This window comes from Rhineura floridana, chromosome 4, assembly GCF_030035675.1.
Source record: "Rhineura floridana isolate rRhiFlo1 chromosome 4, rRhiFlo1.hap2, whole genome shotgun sequence".
Classification (NCBI taxonomy): Eukaryota; Metazoa; Chordata; class Lepidosauria; order Squamata; family Rhineuridae; genus Rhineura; species Rhineura floridana.
The window spans coordinates 155506223-155527618 of NC_084483.1; the positions used below are offsets into that span (position 1 = coordinate 155506223).

Here is a 21396-nt window from a genome sequence, read left to right on the forward strand (position 1 = left end):
ATGAGGGTTTTCTTTTTGACTTATAAGACTTTGGTGTAATATATGTCTGGGACTATTTTTTCTGATCTACTTTTTTTTTTTTTGACGAATCTGCTCATCTTTTCTGCTACTAGTTTTTTGGACGCTGTGAACTAAAGCTGTTTTTGCACTTCTGGGCATATAAGAGATAAGGGCTGTCTAGAGTGTGACGCCAGTTGGTTTGAAAGATTAACTCCTTTGTAACTGGATAAAGAAATAAACTGCTCTTTGCTTGGGACATTGAAAATTGAAGGAGTTTTGTTCCTTTGGCTTTAAGAATGACAATTAAGAAGATCATGGATGTACAAGAAGGGACTTTATCTTTAGACATGTTTCAGAAAATAATGAATGGGATTAACTCAATAAAACAAGAACTGAGAAATAATAGTTAAGCGTGGAGAATTGAATTTGACGAAATGAGACAGGAGCTGAAAGAAATTCAGGATTCTATGAGAAAGGAGAATAAAGAGGGATCTGGAAAACCAAAAAAGGATGAAAGAGAAATTAAAGGCAAGGTTCAAACTATGAAGATTGGATTAAATATGGATATGGAAAAAGATTTGGATTTCCTGGCTGTGATGGATTCTGGAGACAAATATTACGGTTTGGAACTCACCGCTGTCACTGAAGGAATTGAAGAGATTGGAGATAAAGATATTATCGGTTCAAAAAAATTCCTGGACTGGAAAGATTTGATGGAACTTGAAATGGAGAAAGCTAACAGAATTAATCCCTGTTTTGTGTCAATGGAAAAATCTTCAAGAGATGTGCTAGTGTATCATATAAAAAAGAGGAACAGAGATGCGGCTTTGCAACAATACTTCAGTGATATGTTCGGAACTGATGGCAAGAAAATATCTGTGAAAAAGGAAATTCCTATCAGACTCTTATTATATGACTATGACAGCAAGATTATTAGGCGCGTAAAGATGGAAGATGGAACCAATACGGATAATGGAAGAAGAGCGATTTGAAATTACTGGACTTAGTAGACTTGATGAGTTGGATTAATTGACATGTTTATCTAGAAAAAAAAATTGATGGACATATATCTCAAGGATTGGAAACTTCTCTTTGACTTTTTGTGGAAGAATAAAATATGATGTTAATGAGATTTGTACCCAATTAAGATAACCGCTGGAGGAAGGTGATTTTATAATCTATAAGATACAGGCTTGTTATATATTATAGACTTATAGCTGAACTACGACAAATCGGAAGTCAATTTTTTTATATTTTTTTTCTTTTTATTGTATTAGTTATGGATTTGTGTTTTTTCTTTTTGTATTGTTTTGGTTTTGAAAATTTGAATAAAAATTAATTAAAAAAAAAAGAGTGACAATTGCCTCTGACAGCCACTATAATGCCATTGTAATCTCGCATCATGCTGTTCCATAGTGGTCCCACTAATGATCAGATCATTCATGTGGCATAGAACTTCCTCACTGCATCTGAGGGGATGGCTCATCCTCTTCTGAAAGTGCTCTGGAGCTGAGGTGATCCTGAAGGGCAGGTCCTGGAAGCAATATCACCCAAAAGGAGTCACAAATGTTGTAAGTTTCATGAAACATTGTGCTAATGAGATTTGACAAAATCCACTAGAGAAAAATTTTGCTTCCCCTAACTGACCAAGGGTGCGTTCCACACTTGGCATTGGATGCAGTTCTCTTTCACATTTTATTTAACTGGGTAAGGTCCACACAAATGCACACATCTCCATTTGGCTTGTTAAAAAACACTATGGAAGCACACCAATCAGTGGGCTCATCAACTGACTTAATGACTCATGTTTCAATCATTTCCTCCAGTTTCTGCTTGACTTTGTCCAGAAGTGGAATGGGTATACATTGTAGAACACTGACAGAAAAGGAGTTTGGATCCTCTTTTAGCTGGATCTCATATGGAGTCTTCATCAGATCCAGTCTCTGGGTTACGTAATCTGTATATGGATTTACCCTTGTTTTTGTGGTTGACACAACTTATTCCAGGTGTTTTGACTAATACCAAGTCTTCCCATGCTCTGAGTTCCAACAGGGGATGTTCAAGTCCGTTCACCACATCAATCATTTCTTTGATGTGAGCACTTTGCAAAACAGTGCTGAACACTTCCCCAGTTATAAAACACAGGTAAAAGGTCCACTAAGAGTTTTGTCAGATTCAAAGAGGTTTTTCTTGAACTTTGATTTAAACAGAATGGGATCGTTATAACTTCTGCTCCTGGGTCCAGTTTAAATTCTACCAGTTGTTCATTGACCTTGATTTGTTTCATCCAGGTTTAAGTTCTGGTTGCTTGATCCTCTGTCAGGGACCCCAGGAAGCCAACTGGGTGTGTTGAAATTTGTCTCACAATTGAGCCTGCAAAACATGCCTTTGCAAAGTGTCCCTTTTTATTGCAGTTATAGCACACAGAATATTTAGCTGACTCATTCCCCTCTAGGCCTCCTTATTTTCCTCTTGCCCCTCCCCCTTCTCCTATTCAATTGCTTCAATCTGTGGAACTTACACTTTTACAAGTAACATATAATGATCTTTCCAATTTGCAGGAGTTGACTTTTTAATATAGCAGGGCCTGTACTTTGGAACTCCCTGCTTGTTGACATTAGGCAAGTGTGGTTGCTATATTGGTTTAGACAAATTCTGAAAACTTTTTCTTATTTCAGCAAGTGTACCCATACATATAATTTAGTTTCTATATTTGTTTTAAAATGTTTTACTGATTTTTGTCAGTGTTTTATTGATAATTATTTTATTTATATATTTTTTAACATTTGTGGGTTTTAGCTGTGTTTCACTGATAATTTTATTAAGCTTTGTGTGATGATTAAGGTATCTATAAATCTTTCTAAATAAATAAAATAAATTTATTTATTATTTATTATTTTATTTATACCCCGCCCTTCCTTCCAGCAGGAGCCCAGCGCAGCAAGCAGGAGCATAATGATAAGCAGAAACATAGTAGGAACTAATGTGGATGCTAACACCAGGGGGAAAAAAAGACAAACTTGAAGGTTTATTAGTAACAAATAAGGAAATGATTCCATGATTGCTGTGTGTACAGACCTTTTCATACAAACTAGAGACAGGCTTTAGCATTTTGTACTGACAATTCCATAACTTTCAGAAACACAAATATTTACCCGAGGAACAATGAAGGATCATACATTCTTACAGAAATGCACCTTTTGATCCCAATAATGTGAAGTATAGACAAGACAGATTTTGAGTGAAGCTTGCATAAAACTGACCTTAAACTGTACTAACATCTCTCTCCACTAATTATACTTTCTGAAGCCTCACCAAATAAGCTGCTAAAAATATTCCCACAGTTGACACCAAATCATTTTTTCCAAAAGAGTCATTCTTTATTTGCAGATAACAGTACCAATAAAACATTGAATGCTGCATCCCCACATGTTCTGGCAAAAAAGTAATTTTGGGGAATTGAGAAATTCACTCAGCATGCAGCTAGCTGTCATTAGGACTGTGATAAATCTGGTGGTTTTGGCCTCAGTTTCTGGATAAAAATACCATCCCAAACTATGGAAAAGAGATGAAACTTACAAAATTAGTGTGCAGACTTCTGATGGACGATGTAAGATATGGAGGAACAGTGAAGATAAAATAGGGGGGGAAATATGAAGAGCCCAGTCTGTTTTTAGTTTGAACTTTACTAGTAAGATTAGCATGGACATTGATTTAAATTTATGTATCTCTTCTGAACTTGCATGTCTCTAATTAACAACTAGTAGGAAAAGGAAAAGCTTTCATTTGGTTTGGCTTCCTGTTTGAATAGTTCTATCTGCAAATGGTTGCGTGGCATCATAAGCGACAAATTGCACAAGCAAAATCAATACCCCATTTCAAGAAGAAGCAATTTCATGACTGATAGCATTGTTATCTGGGCCAATGACAGTTTGATTATCCCCTAATGATTATTTTAGTACCATACCTTATCATGTAAAAATAATACAGGAGTCCTGAGTCCTGTCAATTACTTCTTCCATTGGAGGAAGGAAACCTCTGAGTTCAACCCAAAGAGTTTCCCACAGTATCGACTTTTTACAGGTATAGCAATTTGGCCATTGGGGATTTTAAACTGATGTGGCTTTTTAAAAAATGATTTTCTTTAGATAACATGAAAAAACAGAATGGATACACAACATTTCAAGACAATTATCCATTCAAGGCGGCATCATATGAGACCATGCTTTGCATTAGAATCATCCCAAGATATTCCTCCATAGTAATCCATGTGTTAATGCTTGTATACCACCTGAAAGGGCAATATGTCCTGAAAGGCAGTTTAAAAATCTCTTAAACAAATAATGTCTAGCATTTCTGATCATGGTAGATTAGAACAACTGTCACCAATCTGGTGCCCTCCAGATGTTTTGGAATATGACTCCAAAGGTTCAATTAGAATGACAGCAGAAGGCAGGATGGAAGCAGATGGCCCTGCTTATCCTTCCTCATAACTTCCATATTAGTATTGTCTATCAACTCAAATAAATTTTAATTATTAAATAGTCATAAAATATAATGGTAAACTAAAACATGTAAAATAATAAACTCTGTATAGGTTATGAATTTTACCATTTTAATAGGTTCCATTTTTTAATAGTGCAGTGTGACTAGAAATGTCAGGTATGAAATAACAGATAAAGTGATATATCAGACAAACATAGGGGCTCTTCAGGCAGAATAAAAAGTAGGTTATTATCAGCTATTTCTTGAGGTAAATTCCCAATAGAATGGTAACAAAACATTTTTGTTACATTTAAAGTAATAAATGTATTAACTAGCTGGCTAAGGGGCTTCCACAGTGGGCTAAGAAGTCTAATTTGAAATAAAAAAAATGTTTTTAAAGCATTTTAGAAAAAGATTTTTAAAGCTTTTTTTTAAAAAAATGTTTTTAAAGATGTTTTGTTTTAATATATTTTAAAGTCTGTTTTTATGATGTTTTAGATTGTTTTTAGTGCTTTTGTTTGCCGCCCTGGGCTTCTACTGGGAGGAAGGGCGGGATATAAATCAAATAAATAAATAAATAAATAAAACCATAATTTTTCAACTAATGGAAGTTGTTCTGATAAAATGTATCACTTTGTTTATTCCAACTCTCATCGTCTGGGGCCAACAGATCTCCAAAACAGCTTGAAGTGTAGTCAGTAATAGCATTATCTTAAAAAGACCAAACCCACATGACTTCTGGGGGGCCAACAACCATCTATACTTTGCCCCATTCTTCATCACCTGTGTGTATGTTATGTGTGTGTTTGTGTGTGTGTGAGAGAGATGCTGTCCTATAGAGCTACATCAAGGCCTGGAGGTTGGCTCTCTTTCCTCTTCCACATAGTGTGACAACATCAAATACAATAATAGAGCTGCATTGCACTCAGAACTTTAATATTACATCACAAACAAATGACAGTTACAAAGCATTCACACCTAGTCATAGGGCTAAGACACTTTGTAAATTACTACTACTACTGCTACTACTACTAATAATGATATCTCACACTTCCTCCCATTAGGAGCCCAAGGCAGCAAACAAAAACACTAAAAAAAACTCTAAAACATCTTAAAAGCAGACTTTAAAATATATTCAAATAAAACATCTTTTAAAACATATTAAACACCTATCCCCTTTCTTAATAATGATGCAGCTGTTATCTGTATTTTCTACCAGTCTTTCTAGCCAAACTTCAGAACTCTGTTTAGATGGAGAAGTGCCACTCACTGAAGTCCTTAAAGAACATAATGTGCCCAGCCCATCAAAATCTATTATTGTCTCTGGTATAGTCCATGTTGTTCCCTGTAGAACTGTGTAAAAGGAGCAGCATGGTCCAAACTGAAAATAAAACTGCTGATATCATAATGTTGTTGTATAAATCTATGGTGCCGCCGCATTTGGAATACTGTGTACAGTTCTGGTCACCTCACCTCAAAAATTGTATTGTAGAGTTGGATAGGGCTCAGAAAAGGGCAACCAGAATGATCAATGGGTTGGAGTGACTCCCCTATGAGGAAAGGTTGCAGCAATCAGGGCTTTTTAATTTAGATAAAAGGCAAAAGGAGGAAAGTGAAAGACAAACTCAGCAGAAACTACACCTTGCTGCTGTGGCCTCTTGCAAAACCCCACCTGCAGGCTTCCTTTGGTGTCAGCTGTTAACTCCCGGCAAGAATCTTACCTGCAGACTGCCTTGGGTGTCACCTGAAGCCAGCTGGAGTTAACGAGGGCAAGAACAACTGCCACAGGGAGGGGTACAGAGCTCCCCTTCATAAGAGCCACCTCCAGCCAAGGCAAGCGCCTTGGTGTGTGCAAAGTGTGTTGCTAAGTGTGCACTTAGCGTTGCACTTGGAGTTGCCGAGGAATCGCCCAACGCGAATCCGGCAGTTGTGGAATAATCTCCCGATAAAGCGAACTGATGCTACAGCGCTGCTGAGAAGTCTACCAAGAGAGCAAGTGGGGCTATATAAATTGCTGGGTGTAGGGGAGAGAGGGGAGGTGGGAACAGGGTTGTTATAGAGGACTATAGGAGAGGGGGTTCTTCTCTTATTTTATCTTTTTTTTTAATTAATTTTAATCTTTCAGTATCAGGCTCCTTTTAACATGTGTCAGGGTGGCAGTAATTGGGAGGCTGCCATTGAGGTAATATTGGACAGGGGAAGCAAGAGCAGTGAGAGGCAGACTGGCCATTACAGGTGAAGGGATGCAAGACAGCTTTGTGCATGCATCCTTTCTGGTCCCCCTTCCAACCCCTGGGACACTGGTAGCCATGCTGGGAATCCCCTGGATCTTACTGTCTTGCTGATGAATGCAAGGTCAGTGACTAATAATACAACTACTATAATTCAGAATCTAATCCTGGATGAAAGCACTGACCTTGCCTGTATCACCAAAACCTGGCTAAAAGACCAAAGTGGAGTAGGTCTTTCCCAGCAATATCCACCAGGTTTCGTGGCACTTCAATAGCCTACATCCAGGGGACAGGGAGGTGGGGTCGCAATTGTCTACAAGAAATCCATCTCCCATGTCATGGATCCTGTCCCTAATACCTCCAGCTTTGAGTGTGTGTGCCTAGTGTTAAGGCCAGAGATACAGAGTGGGGATTCTGTTGCTGTACTGTCCATCCCACTGCCCAACTGTTTCTCTAATTGAGCTGGTGGAGCTGGTCTCAGAATTCCCCAGGCTGGTTATACTGGGTGACTTCAACATACACGCTGATGCTGGGCTCACAGGTCCGGCTCAGGACTTCATGGCTGCTATGACAACCATGCGGCTGTCTCTAATATCATCTGGACCAATGCATGTGGCAGGACACACTCTTGATCTGGTACTTTGTTTGAGACAGGAAGAGAATGATCGGAGGGTGGAGTTCTTAGTGACTTCGTTGTCATAGACAGATCACCACTTGACAAGGTTCAGGCTTTGTGCCCCCAGTAACATTTCCAGGGGTGGAGGACTGATTAAGATGGTCCACCCTTGGAGACTGATGGATCCACGTGGTTTCCTGAATGGTCTGGAGGATGTCCCCAGCACAACTGGCAATACTGTTAAAGTCCTGGTTAATCTTTGGAATAGGGAGGTGACCCAGGCGATGGATACTATCGCTCCAAACCACTCTCTCCCATGAGGGAGGGCTAATAATACTCCATGGTTTACTCAAACCTTGGGCCTGATGAAATGGCAGGAATGATGGCTAGAGCGACGATGGAGAAAAACTCAATCTGCTTCCGACCAAACACAGGCTAGAACTCATTTTTGAGCTTATCATGTGGCAGTGATGGCAGCAAAGAAAGCTCACTTCTCTGCCACCATTGCGTCCGCTCAGTGTCGTCCAGCGATGCTTTTCCGGGTGCTCTGGGGTCTTTTCGGCTCTGGTCCTACACTGGATCCCAAGCCTTCAGTAACTCACTGCGACATGTTTGTGAGGCACTTTGCAGATAAAATTGCCCACATTCAGACTGCCTTGGACTCCTCATTAACTACAGTTGTGCCAGATGTCTTCAAGGCTTCCTCTGGTCATTTTTCTATATTACTTTTCAGCTTGTAAAGCCTAAGGATGTAAACAGGACTCTGGGAGAAATGAGGGCCGCTACTTGCTCTCTTTTTGAGCAACCAAAAAGACAACTAAACACATGGACATCACCAAATGGTCAATATAGGAATCAAATTGATTATATAATTGATAGCAGAAGATGGAGAACTTCCATACTTTCTGCAAAAACAAGACCAGGAGCAGAATGTGGTACAGACCATGAACTGGTCATATCGAAAATCAGAGTAAAGCTAAAGAACAACAAAGCAATCATAATGCCAAAATACAATTTAAATAACATCCCAGAGGCATATAAAGATCAAATAAGGAACAGATTTGAGGCTTTAAACTTAGTTGACAAAGAACCAGAAGAACTATGGAATGAAGTCAACAGATATTATCAGGGAAGAATGCCAAAAGACAATACCTGTAGTTAAAAAGAGAGAAAGACCTCAATGGATGACTGAAGAAACTCTTAAAATGGTTAAAGAGAGAAGGAAAGCAAAAGGAGATAGAAACACAGTCAGAACCCTAAATGCAACAATACAGCGACTAGTACATAGGAACAAAGAGAACTATTACAATAGTTACTGTATAGAAATAGAAGAGGACAACAAAAAGGGTAGAACAAGAGCCCTGTTCCAAAAGATTAGAGAAATTAAAGGGAAATTTAAACCAAGAGTAGGGATGTTGAATAATCAACAGGGGAACACACTGACTGACCGAGATGAAATAAAAGGAAGATGGAAGCAATACACTGAAGAATTCTATAAAACAGATGCCAGGATGACAGATTCATTCACGGAAGAACCATATGATGAAGAAACAGAAATTTTAGAATGCGAGGTGAAAGCTGCTCTTAAAATATTTGGAAGAAACACATCACCAGGAATAGATGGCATACCAACAGAGTTGCTACAAGCTACAGAGACTGAATCTGTCCAAATTTTGACTAAAATCTATCAAGAAATATGAAACACTAAATAATGGCCCACAGACTAAGCGTTCCATATACATCCCAATTCCAAAGAAAGGGGATCCCAGGGAATGCAGTAATTATCAAACTATTGCCTTAATATCCCATGCAAGTAAAGTAATGCTCAAGATTCTACAACAAAGGCTCTTACCATATATGAAGCGAAAAATGCCAGACATCCAAGCTGGATTTAGAAAGGGAAGAGGCACCAGAGATCATATCGCAAACATATGTTGGATAATGGAACAGACCAAGGAATTTCAGAAGGAAATCACTCTGTGCTTTATAGATTACAGCAAAGCTTTGACTGTGTAGATCATGAAAAACTATGGAATGCTTTAAAAGAAATGGGGGTACCACAGCATCTGATTGTCCTGATGCGCAACCTATACTCTGCACAAGAGGCTACTGTAAGAACAGCACATGGAGAAACCAACTGGTTCCCAATCGGAAAGGGTGTGAGACAGGGGTGTATTTTATCACCCTATTTATTTAATCTATATGCAGAGCATATCATACAGAAAGCAGGACTGGACCAAGATGAAGGAGGTGTGAAAACTGGAGGGGGAAATATCAATAATTTAAGATATGCAGACGATACCATACTACTAGCAGAAACCAGTAATGATTTGAAACGAATGCTAATGGAAGTTAAAGAGGAAAGCACAAAAGCAGGACTACAGCTGAACATCAAAAAGGCTAAAGTAATGACAACAGAAGATTTATGTAACTTTACAGTTGACAATGAGGACATTGAACTTGTCAAGGATTATCAATACCTTGGCATAGTCATTAACCAAAATGGAGACAAGTCAAGAAATCAGAAAAAAGCTAGGACTGGGGAGGGCAGCTGTGAGAGAACTAGAAAAGGTCCTCAAATGCAAAGATGTATCGCTGAACACCAAAGTCAGGATCATTCAGACCATGGTATTTCAGATCTCTATGTATGGATGTGAAAGTTGCACAGTGAAAAAAGCGGATAAGAGAAAAATCAGCCCATTTGAAATGTGGTGTTGGAAGAGAGCTTTGTGTATACCATGGACTGCAAAAAAGACAAATAATAGGGTGTTAGAACAAATTAAACCAGAACTATCACTAGAAGCTAAAATGATGAAACTGAGGTTATCATACTTTGGACACATAATGAGAAGACATGATTCATTAGAAAAGATAATAATGCTGGGAAAAACAGCAGGGAGTAGAAAAGGAGGAAGTCCAAACAAGAGATGGATTGATTCCATAAAGGAAGCCACAGGCCTGAACTTACTAGATCTGAACAGCGTGGTTCACGACAGATGCTCTTGGAGGTTGCTGACTCATAGGGTCACCATAAGTCATAATCGACTTGGAGGCACATAACAACAACAACAACAACAACAACAACTTGCTCTCTTGACCCTTGCCCATGCTAGTTAATTAAATCTGCCAGAGGGGGAGTGGCTGGCTGGTTGGCATATTTAATTAATACCTCCCTAAGGGAATGTTCTATGCCAACATGGTTGAAGGAGGCTGTGATAAGATCTTTGATAAAGAAGCCTTCGTTAGACACTGCAGATCTTAATAACTTCCACGAAGTCTCTAATCTCCCCTTTTGGGGCAAGGTTATTGAGTGGGTAGTGGCTGCTCAGCTCCAAGCTTTCCTGGATGAATCTGATTATCTAGACCCTTTTCAATCAAGCTTCAGGCGTGGTCATGGGACAAAGACTGCCTTGGTCGCCAGGGGAGTGCATCCCTGTTGGTGCTGCTCTCAGTGACCTCTCAGTGGCTTTTGATACTATTGACCATAGTATCCTTCTGGGCCATCTAGCTGGAATGGGATTGGGAGGGACCGTTTTAGGGTGGCTCCAGTCCTATCTGATGGACAGGTCCCCACTGGCCTATGGTGGGTTCCATTCTGTCTCCCATGCTCTTTAACATCTGTTGTTGTCTATTGTACATCTATTGTAACATATTGTTTAATATGTTTTTTAATAATGTTTTTAACCCTTTTTTAAGGTTGTTTGTTTTAAATGTTTTTAATGCTGTTTTGTTTTAATGTATTTTAAGATCTGTTTTTATGATGTTTTAAAGTTTTTTAGTGCTTTGTTTGCCGCCCTGGACTCCTGCTGGGAGGAAGGGCGGGATACAAATAAAATAAATAAATAAATAAATAAAATCTATACGAAACTGCTGGGAGAGGTCATCCAGAGATTTGAAGTTCAATGTGATAAATATGCTGACGACACACAACTCTATTTATTCCTACCACCTGATTGCAGGGCGGGAGTGCTCATCCTAAGGTGCTGCCTCAAGGCTGTGAAGGGCTGGATATAGGTTAACAAACTGAAACTTAATCCAGGCAAGAAGTGTTGCTGGTCAAGAGGAAAACTGCGCCAGGTATAGGGCTGCAACCTGCTATGGATGGGGTTGCACTCCCCTTGCAGGAGCAGGTCCACAGTTTGGGAGTACTCCTGGATTCTGCCCTGCTGCTTGAATATCAGGTGGCTGCGGTAACCAGGAGTGCTTTTGGCCAACTCATACTGGTCTACCAGCTGCACCCATTCCTGGAAGCAGTTGACCTGTCCACAGTGACACATGCATTGGTGACATTGAGGCTTGATTACTGCAATGCACTCTACTTGGGGCTGCCTTTGAAAATGGTTTGGAAATTGCAGTTTGTTCAAACTGCAGCAGCCAGAATATTAACTGGATCATGGTGCAGGGAGCATATCACCCCTGGGCTTTATTGTCTCCACTGGCTCCCAGTTTGTTTCTCGGCCCAAATCAAAGTGCTGGTTCTGACCTTTAAAGCCTAAAACAGACTTGGACCGATGTACCTGAGGACCGCTTACGCCCATATGGACCTGTCTGTGATTTAAGATCGGCTGCCTCTGGTCTCCTCTGCATGCCTGGAATGAAAGATATCAGACTGGCAGGCATGCAGGAAAGAGCCTTTTCAGCCTTGGCCCCCAAGCTCTGGAATATCCTACCCCAAGAAGCCCGCTCTGCTCCCTCCCTGATGGTTTTCCAGAGACTTCTGAAAACCTTCTTGTTCCAGACAGCCTTCAGGAGGGACTGAAGGTAGAGCCTGTAACTGATTTTATTCACCCCTTTCTAATGTTTTTCTGATTTTACTGGGCATGATTGTATTGTGAGCCACCCTAAGTGCCCTGTTGTAGGGTACAAGGGTGGGATAGAAATATTTGAAATAAAAATAAATAAATAAATAAATAAGTCAGAGGTGACATGATAAAAGTGTATAAAATTATGCATGGCACGAAGAAAGTGGATAGGGAAAAAGGTTTTCTCCCTCTATAACACTAGAACTCGTGAATATTCAATGAAGTAAATGTTGAAAGATTCAGGACAGACAGAAGAAAGTACTTCTTCATGCAATGCATAAAACTGTGGAATTTGCTCCCACAAGAGGCAGTGATGGCCACCAACTTGGATGGCTTTAAAAGACCATTAGACAAATTCATGGAGGATAAGGATATAAATGGCTACTAGCCATGATGGCTGTGCTCTGCCACCATAGTCAGAGGCAGTACGCTTCTGAAAACCAGTTGCTGGAAGCAGCAGGAAGGGAGACAGATTTTGCAATCAGGTCCTGCTTGAAGGCTTCCCATGGGCATCTGGTTGGCCACTATGAGAATAGGATGCTGGACTAGATGGGCCACTGGCCTGATTCAGCAGGCTCTTCTTATTAAATTATTAGGATATGTGGGGTCCTCTCTTGTAGGCAAGTGGAATCGACAGCAGACCCTTTAGTTTGTTTCCAGCTTCACAGTTCAATGATTCTGCATGGATCCTAATAAACGATAAGCTTGTCAAGAATGTTTTTAAGTTAGAGAGACAGCATCTGGATATTGTCCCTTACTTGTTTATCACATCTGTTTGTCCTTGGATTAAATATAGAACTGGCCCATTACCATGGTTAAAAATCTGTAACAAAAACCACAGTGCCGTATGGCTAAGGGTTCACTGTCCTTTGAGTCAGTTACATATTTCTGCTGATGTTGTAGGCTACTCTTAATAGCTCCAGATGAATCAAGATACGACTGATTTCTGTTTTGAGTTTTTATTATTATTTCTAAAGAATTGCAGAAAAGAGAGAAGTGCTTACTCCACAACTCCAAGAACAAAATATACATTATATGCTGCAGAATCGAAAGAAATTTCACTTTAATCCAGCACACCATTTTGAAGCCTTTTCCACATCCTGGATCTGTGCTAAGTATACCTATGTGAAGACACACTATTTGTTTTCAAACACATTTACTGTCCCATTCACTTGTTACATTTTTCGGTGTACACTTAAACATCTGTGATGTAGAAAACAATTTTCTGTATGTGATAAATCTGGGTTTGTTGCGATATGAGAGCAAAGAAACCAGATTGAATATTCTCCACCCACCCCACCTCTTTCCTGTATATCTATATATTTCCTGCATATCTAATCTCTGTCTTGGCAGCCCTAATGAGTAGTGCCCATGATTACTACTCTCCACCCCCCAAAAAACCCCTTATGCTGTTTTGGAGTTCTTTTAAGACATTATTTGAAACACATGAAATTATGAGTGCTTCTCCTCTTGTCCATGATAATCAAGAGATTCAATCAGTGCACATGCAGCTCATGCCAAATTCTGGCCCATGCATTAACTCCCACTGGGTATTATTTAAAAAGTGGAAAAATACTACCGGCTACCTGTTCCTTCACAGCAATGCACCTCCATTTCAAGCACATATTTTAATTTAAAGCCTTTTTTTTTGACAGCACAAGCTTTCCTGTCTCCTGGTTTAACTGATTCTAAAAGGATCAGAAAATAGCTACCCCCAATACAACACTACCTCGCTCCCTGGTTGCATTTGTACAGTTATCAGCATGGGTTTTATTGCTGCCTTTGCAGGAGAGGGTAGAGTGCAGGACATGGAATAATGGGCTCAAGTTGCAAGAAGCCAGATTTCAACTGAACATCAGAAAAAACGTACTGATAGAACGGTATGACAATGGAAGAAATTAACTAGGGAGGTGGTGGGCTCCAGTGTAAAGACACAGATGAGATAGCAACATGTTACTTGCACAAGATTGCCCTTGACAAAGGGGTTTTTTTGATACCTGAAACACGTTGGGCTGCAATAAACAATTACTACTTTCATTTTTGGCTGGTTGCTGGCTCGGCACTTTGAGGGCTCCCCTCTCTTTGTCTATGGTGCATTTGGGGTGCCTCCTTCTTTGCTCTTCAGCTCTTAAGTTAGGCAGGATACTAGCTGAAGCCTAAATCAGTTTGCAGAATCTCAGCTTTTCCAGGTTTCAGTTCCCATACGTGACCTGAGGAAGGGAGATTTGGGGCCATTGTCATGCTCCCGGCTTCACAGCCGGCTGCATGCCATCTGGGGGTAAGGAGGAAGTTCCTCCTCATTCCCCCCCCCGCAATGGAATGCAGCCTGCTGTGTGGGCCCACCCTGTGATATCACTAAGGCTGGCCCCATGACATCACTAGGGCCCACCGCTGAAATTTCACAGTTTGGGATGCTTCTGACCTGGTAACCCTAGTAAATGGAAACATCATTGATTTACAAAGGGAAATCGTTCTGAGTGTATGTGTCTGTATCTCCTCTCTCTCTCTCTCCCCCCCCATGTTTTCTCTGTGTGTGTAAGACTGAAAATGTACACACAGAGAAAGCACAGGCGCAGAGTGGGAGGCAGTCCCCAAATTTTGGACTGGCCATATCCACAACACCTATTTTGTGACTGGCTACCCCCCCCTCAAAAGCCATTTTGTGGTCACACCTTTTACAAATTCCAAATGTACGCATAGATCCCAAAGAGATTTAGGAACCCTGTGTTAATATATAGTGAAGGAGAACCACACACACTGACAAGCGATAAGATGAATATTAGTCAGGTAACTCAGAGTGAGGGAGATCTTGTTTCACCTATGGTGCCAAAATTCTTTAGGCTAGCTCTGTGAACATGCCACTTTAAATTAAATTTCACCAGATAACAAAAATATTTACAGGAATGTGGCCCAATCCTATGGGAGGACATGTGATGCTTTAAGCTCATGCATGAATAATCTAAGCTATATCATCATTGTGATATATAAATTCACGCAATGCTGCTGTTATCTTTCGGGGGGTTCTGAGTCCTGAACAATTAGCTCTTGCTTCAAGAATTGTGCCATTCATACCGTTAAAAGATGACACAAAGACAGTACCAAGAGACTTTTCCCAACTTGTCAACAAGTTGCTTCAAAATGTTACTTCATTTAGCTTTCCTGGATGAAGTCAGTTGCTCAAAATGTAGCCCTAAAATCATTTCTGATGCTTCTATGGCTGAATCTAGGAGGGAGAAAGATCATGTTTTTTTATGTTGGACAAGACTCCTGTTTAATTTCTGTATGATCCAAATTTGAGTCTGATGAATAATTTGGAAACCTTCACTTCCATACATATTCCCTTCCCCCAATGCCACTGTACAACTTCCAACAAATGTTTACACCCTTACTATTGGTGCTCCCCTTGAGGTACTCTACAATGGTCTTATTCCATCCAGTCCTATCCTCTTATTTGCCAGGACAGCTCCATTTTATTTGTATAGTCCTGACTTTCTTATTTTCCTTCATTTCAAACCATGCTTTCACTTGAGTTCACTTAAGTTATTCTGCAGAGACAATATTACTAACCACAGATTTTAATAAAAAAATTACTTCTTCTGATGTCTCGCATGCCAGATGGATAAAAACGACTAGAGTCCTGCAAGCCCCAAACAGGATATTAATAGCAGGTGAAGACACCTGTGATTAATTCTTTCTGATTTCTTCCTTGTGACCCAAACACTGTCTCTCTCAGTGCATATGTGAGAGAATGAGAACAAAGTTAGAAGTGGATCAAAGGGGACTGAAGTAAATGAGCTTTTTCATAGCAGCACAACCAAAATGGGGAATAAGGGGAGATGAAGAAGGAGACATAGTTGTGAGAACCTGAAATGTTAAGTCTATAATCTGGTATATATGAGGAACCGGTGTTAGAGACTAAGAAGAAGGGAAGGACTGTTGCTCAGTGGTAGGGCATCTCCTTTGCATGCAGAAGGTCCTAGATTCAATCCCCAGCATCTCCAGGACAACTGGGACTGGAAAGACCCCAGTTGGAAACCTTGGAGAACTGCTTCCAGTCAGTGTAGGCAATGCTGAGCTAGATAGGTCTGACTTGATATAATGTAGCTCCTTATGTTCCTAAGTGGGAACTATCTTTACAGCAATATTTATGGCAAGAAAAGAAATCTATTTATTGCAACATCTATACACAAAAGGCATGGAGCTTATCTTGACTAGGTTGAAAGTAATCCTGCTGAACATTTCTAGACAGTGAGATGTCCACATTCTTTTTCTCTGTTGCTATGTAGTATGACAATCGAGAATGATGTGTACAATTGTTTTACAGTATCTTGTAGTAGTGGGGATTTTTGATCCTGTATAAATCAGCCACAGCAATGAAAGTATGTGTCATTCTTATTGACTAACCAAGATGCATTTTTCTGGAAAGCCTATTTGAACTAAAAGACTGCTCCTCCCACACAGGCTTGTCTTTTCTCTCACACACAGCTTTAATTATAGCATCAACTGGTTTTTGAGCAGAATAAAAGGAACAGCTGCTTCCTTTTGGGCTTTCAAATACCATTTGGACTCATCTTTTTCCTCCTGGAAAGGTGGTACCAATTAGTGGAGTAAACATCACATTTAAAGTAATGCACTGGAAATCTTTACTAAAATCTTACAAGCACCAAGTATGTCTGCCTACTGTTCCATGTTTTGTGTGATCAGCTCATTTGATCACTAACTCAATAACAGTAGAGCTCAGCTGACTTATTTTTAAAGCTCTGTTTCAGAATTTTTGGCCAGGTTCTGTCCTCAGCTAGGATCTTGATTTCACTAAGGTTTCAACAATACAGGGCTTTACTTTAAGCACTATGAGATATCATTTAAATTAATCAGTCCTTTGCTAACTTCTGATGGAGGTTTCCAGTTCAGTCTGTAACAAATATCCAAGGGGAGGGAATGCACCATTGTGGGCCAGCCACCTAGAAAGCCTTTCTAAGCCCCCATCCTTATTGTTCGGACAATGAGTGGTAAAGTCAAGGATATGTTGTCAAATTATTTTAAAGACTATGCACACAACTGAAGGTAATTTGCTTTGGTTACCCAAGCTTTTTAGGTCTAAACTGGGATCTTGAATTGTGCGGCTGGAAGATTTCTGAAAACTCATGAAAAACTGGTACAATGTGCTCCTTCTTAGAGATGTGAAATCCCAGGACGAAAGTATGTGCATGCAAACCAGGTTTGCCTCAGTTTTTTTTTCCGGGCCTAAGACAGTTTTTGGGGGAAGTCCACACAGAGTTTATTATTATGATATTCCTATTTTGAACCTAAAAGGAGGGACTACAGTAACATGTAGCCAAATGACGGCTTAATGTGAACAAGCAAGTATGCTGGATGCAGTGAGAAAATCATGGCCACTTCACTCTTCCCCTGCTCCTGCCGCATTACTGGGAGCTAAGCCATAGCTTGGCTTGGCATCCTATCCAAACCCAGGCTTGTATTTTGTCTTGCTTCAAACAAATCATGAGCTGTAACCAAGGGTTGTTATTGGCTTACTCTTCATGGTTTGTTTGGAGCAAGACAAATAATGAGCGTGGGTTTGGATGTAACACTAAGCCAAACCATGGCTTAGCTCCCAGTAGCATGGCAGTAGCAGAAGATGAATGAAGCTGCCACAATTTGCTTGTTCATGCTAAGCCACAGTTTGGCTTAGTGTTATGTGTGAACAACAAGACTAATATTGTATGGCTTTGGATAAATCAGCCTCAGTTTCCCATCTGTAAAGTGGGAATAATAATTACTGGTCTCAGAGTTATTGTAATGGGGAATGTAAAAGAAGTTTGCCAATTTAAAGTGTTATATAAATTATTATTAGTGAGGGCACATTTATACTATATTCTCCAACATTTGCTGCAACAGCAGATAGAAATTAAATCAATCTTTTGAAGCAGTAATTAGACTTCAAGTGACCTTCACTTTCAATGCCTGTGAATTCTACTGTCTTCCCTAAATCTTTTGTGAAGTTAGGAAAACAATAACTACAATATATGACAATTAAGAACTCATTTCTCATGTCTTAGCTTAATTCCAAATGCAACTATAACTCTTTGAACACTTGGGAAGTGGCTGCAATATTTTGTATACCTCTATTGCAAACTAATAGTAGTTCAAATTGAAAACTGAGATGATTATGTATATATGATAGAAGTTCAAGCTATAACTAACTGCTGTCTGTCACAATCACAGCAAATCATCAAGACTGATAAATGGATTTTACATTGCACCAAGTGGCTTACCAAAAGGTCCTACAATGACCTTTGTGGTAGAGAATTTTTTATTATTAAGTGTTGGCTGGAAAAATAGAAACTGATACTTATGTGCTCTGGCCTTAATTGTGCACACTGGGGCAGTCAGGAATGCTTTAAAGAAACCAAAACAACAATAAAAATAAATTAAACATACAGCTGCAGGCCACAGATGGCTGCAATTCCTGTAGTCTGGTTTTCCAATATAATTTTGGCAGATTAGTAACCATGCATGGCACAATAAATGATGCTCTGCTTATGTTTTCTGCAACCAAGTCACAAATAATGTTCCTGTTGTCTACCCAGTCTACCTTTCGTGTTCAGCTGAAGAATCCAGAAAAAAAACACCTTCTTGATCCAGGGGATTTGCACTTTGGTTGTAGGGTGCTAACTTTAATTGAATGAATTGAAACTGAGATAAGTTAGGTCTTAGGGACATCGACAGTGGGGTGGGGAAATACAGACAACAATAGCTACATTCTTATGGCCATTTACACTTGTGATTACTAAATACTAGGAGTATGATCCAGCCAAAGATAAGCATGTAAGTTCTTTTGACTTTAATAGCAAAATTAAGTAAATGCTTAATCTTCATTGAAACCAACTACGATATAAATAAGCTTATATTTGATAGTAATGTATCATGGGTTTTTTTCTTCCAATTTTTTTCCCCCCTTGCCTCTGCAGCTGTTTTGGGATGGCTTTAATACCGTGCAATATCTGTGCAGTTCCAGCAAGTATTCTTCTTTTCTTTTTTTGCACCGGGTTTTTGGGAAGTATTGAGGGGCCTCAACCTGCTCATCTACAAATAAACATAGGGAATTCCAGGGTGTGCTGCTGCAATTCACACAATGCATGGTGTGAAGGTGGTGCAAGAAATCTCATATCAAATTATACCTCAGTGACCTGGGACTACTTATAATCCACATTATGGTACATTAGAACATAAACCTTGAATATGAAAGACTTCCCATGGAAATACACACTTTAAAAAAGGCTGCTGTAAGAAAGGGACAGAGAAGCAATTCAAATCCATCTGACTTAGTCTAATACTGTATCACCTGAAGAATGCTGCAAGGAAAAGGTGCACCTTAGGCATGGAAGCACAGGAAGTAGGAGACATGGAGAGAAATGCCAACATAACCAGCATAATGTATAAGCAGGAAATTCTGCAGTAGGTAGAAACAGCATATAAATGACTCAAAGACTGGTACTGAGAAGTTCCGCTATATAGGTTGATTTCCCTCCCCATAAGTCTAGATAATTTGGAACCCGAGAACCTATTAGACTAGAAGTAGCTGTACTGTATGAAAGAAAAAGAAATGAAATTTTGAGAGCGCTTACTGAGCAAAATTCTTGTCCGTAGAGTAAATTAGTTTGTGATTAGAAACACAGGGTGAAGACAGACAAAACATCCTAAGTATGAGAGAAATGGTTATACACACATTGGCTGCATTCTGAGGCATTTCTCTGCAGGGTGGCTGATGTGTGTTCAAACCACTTCCACCATATTTGTAATGTAGGTCTGTCTTTGCCCCCAGGTTAAATGATGAATCATTAGGCAAATAATACAATTTTTCACCCTAAAACTAAGAATTCTGCAACTAGAACACACACTATGGTATTTTGCTCATTTCCTTGATTCTTACTGAGATACTGAAAAATGACTGCATGTTACAGAAACTTTGAAAAATCTTTACCAGAAATCCTACTTTAATCATTCTGGATCTAATTTTTTATTATTATTTTATCATTACTATTTACATTTGTATCTTGCCCTTCTACCAGGAGTTCAGAAGAGCACTTTATCTTCACAAAAATCAGGTAAAGATAGATCAGGCAAAGCTTCCTATGGGCCTCATAGATAAGCATAGATATGAACTTGGATTGGCAACATTCCAACCCAGTCTGATATGTTTCAGCATTAAAAGCAGAAATGCCCCCCTTCCTGTTTCCCCCCCAAACTTTTTTCAACAAGATTTTTCAGGACATAGGTGGTGGTGGGGGAATGCCAGTGACTGTTGAGCATCTGGATTTTAGCACTCCTGGTTGAAGGTAAGATTTGGCTGAAAAAATGTTTATACCTTTGATGGGTCATAGTTATATAGATCTATTTTGCTGCTTTGCAGCCAAGAATTTCTCAGCGTTCTTCTTCTTACATAAAGCCCTCGAGATCTTACTGTATTCTCAATACACTGTTTCACTATGTTCTGGCTGGCTTCTTTCGCCAGAAAAATAAACTATGGTAGCAGGGGCTTAAGAGGTCAAGAAAGATCAGCAGATGTGATAACTAGCAGTAGCATCCAGCATCAGACTTTCTCTGATGAGAATTGAGTTTAAAAGCCCTTTAAAATTACTTCACTAATGTAAGCTAGACATGTAGACATCATAACAGAGCACAGAATATGCACTGATATACTTACTGATTTTGTTTCTTATTTCGTTTACTTTTTCTCCCAAAGATTTTGCTTCAGCAAACCTAGTAATCAAAACAGTACATGTTAGATTATTGAAAAATAAAACTAGGGGTACATACTGTTCAACAGATCAACATTCTTTTCTATGTGTGGATTGCCTATTAAGTTAAACTGTATCTGAGTTTATTCTTGAACAACATTCAAACTGAGATAGTTTTTAAAAATCCATGACCAAATAACACCCCTTGAAAAAATGTTACAGTAATTACCATGCACTGTTCACAGATAGCAATAACGAACTTCACAGATAACAATAACAAACTTGTGAGATGTCCTTCATTTACTTGTTCCATAATCTGTTTTTTATGCAAGTAAGAATCAATTGCTTTCTGGTTCGCCTCTGTTTGTTTTTCCTCCCCATATACACCCAGTTTCAGAATCACGTGATAAAACATTCTTTTTACCTTTTTTGTTTCATTGTACATTCTGAAAAATACTATTTTGGTGAAAGTTTCAGACTCCTCACCTCCCTTTACTGTTTTTTTTTTTAAAGCACAGTCT

At 39.4% G+C, this 21396-nt stretch overlaps 1 protein-coding gene across 10 annotated transcripts in view; it reads right to left on the reverse strand.

Annotated features, from left to right (window-relative positions):
- The window catches only part of KIF6 (kinesin family member 6), a 332020-nt gene that overhangs the window by 81837 nt on the left and 228787 nt on the right, over positions 1–21396 (reverse strand). For all 10 annotated transcript variants that reach the window (XM_061624903.1, XM_061624906.1, XM_061624910.1 and 7 more), the window contains one exon: positions 20842–20897. In XM_061624903.1, coding sequence (XP_061480887.1) covers positions 20842–20897 — 56 coding nt within the window. The remainder of the gene's footprint in view (positions 1–20841; positions 20898–21396) is intronic.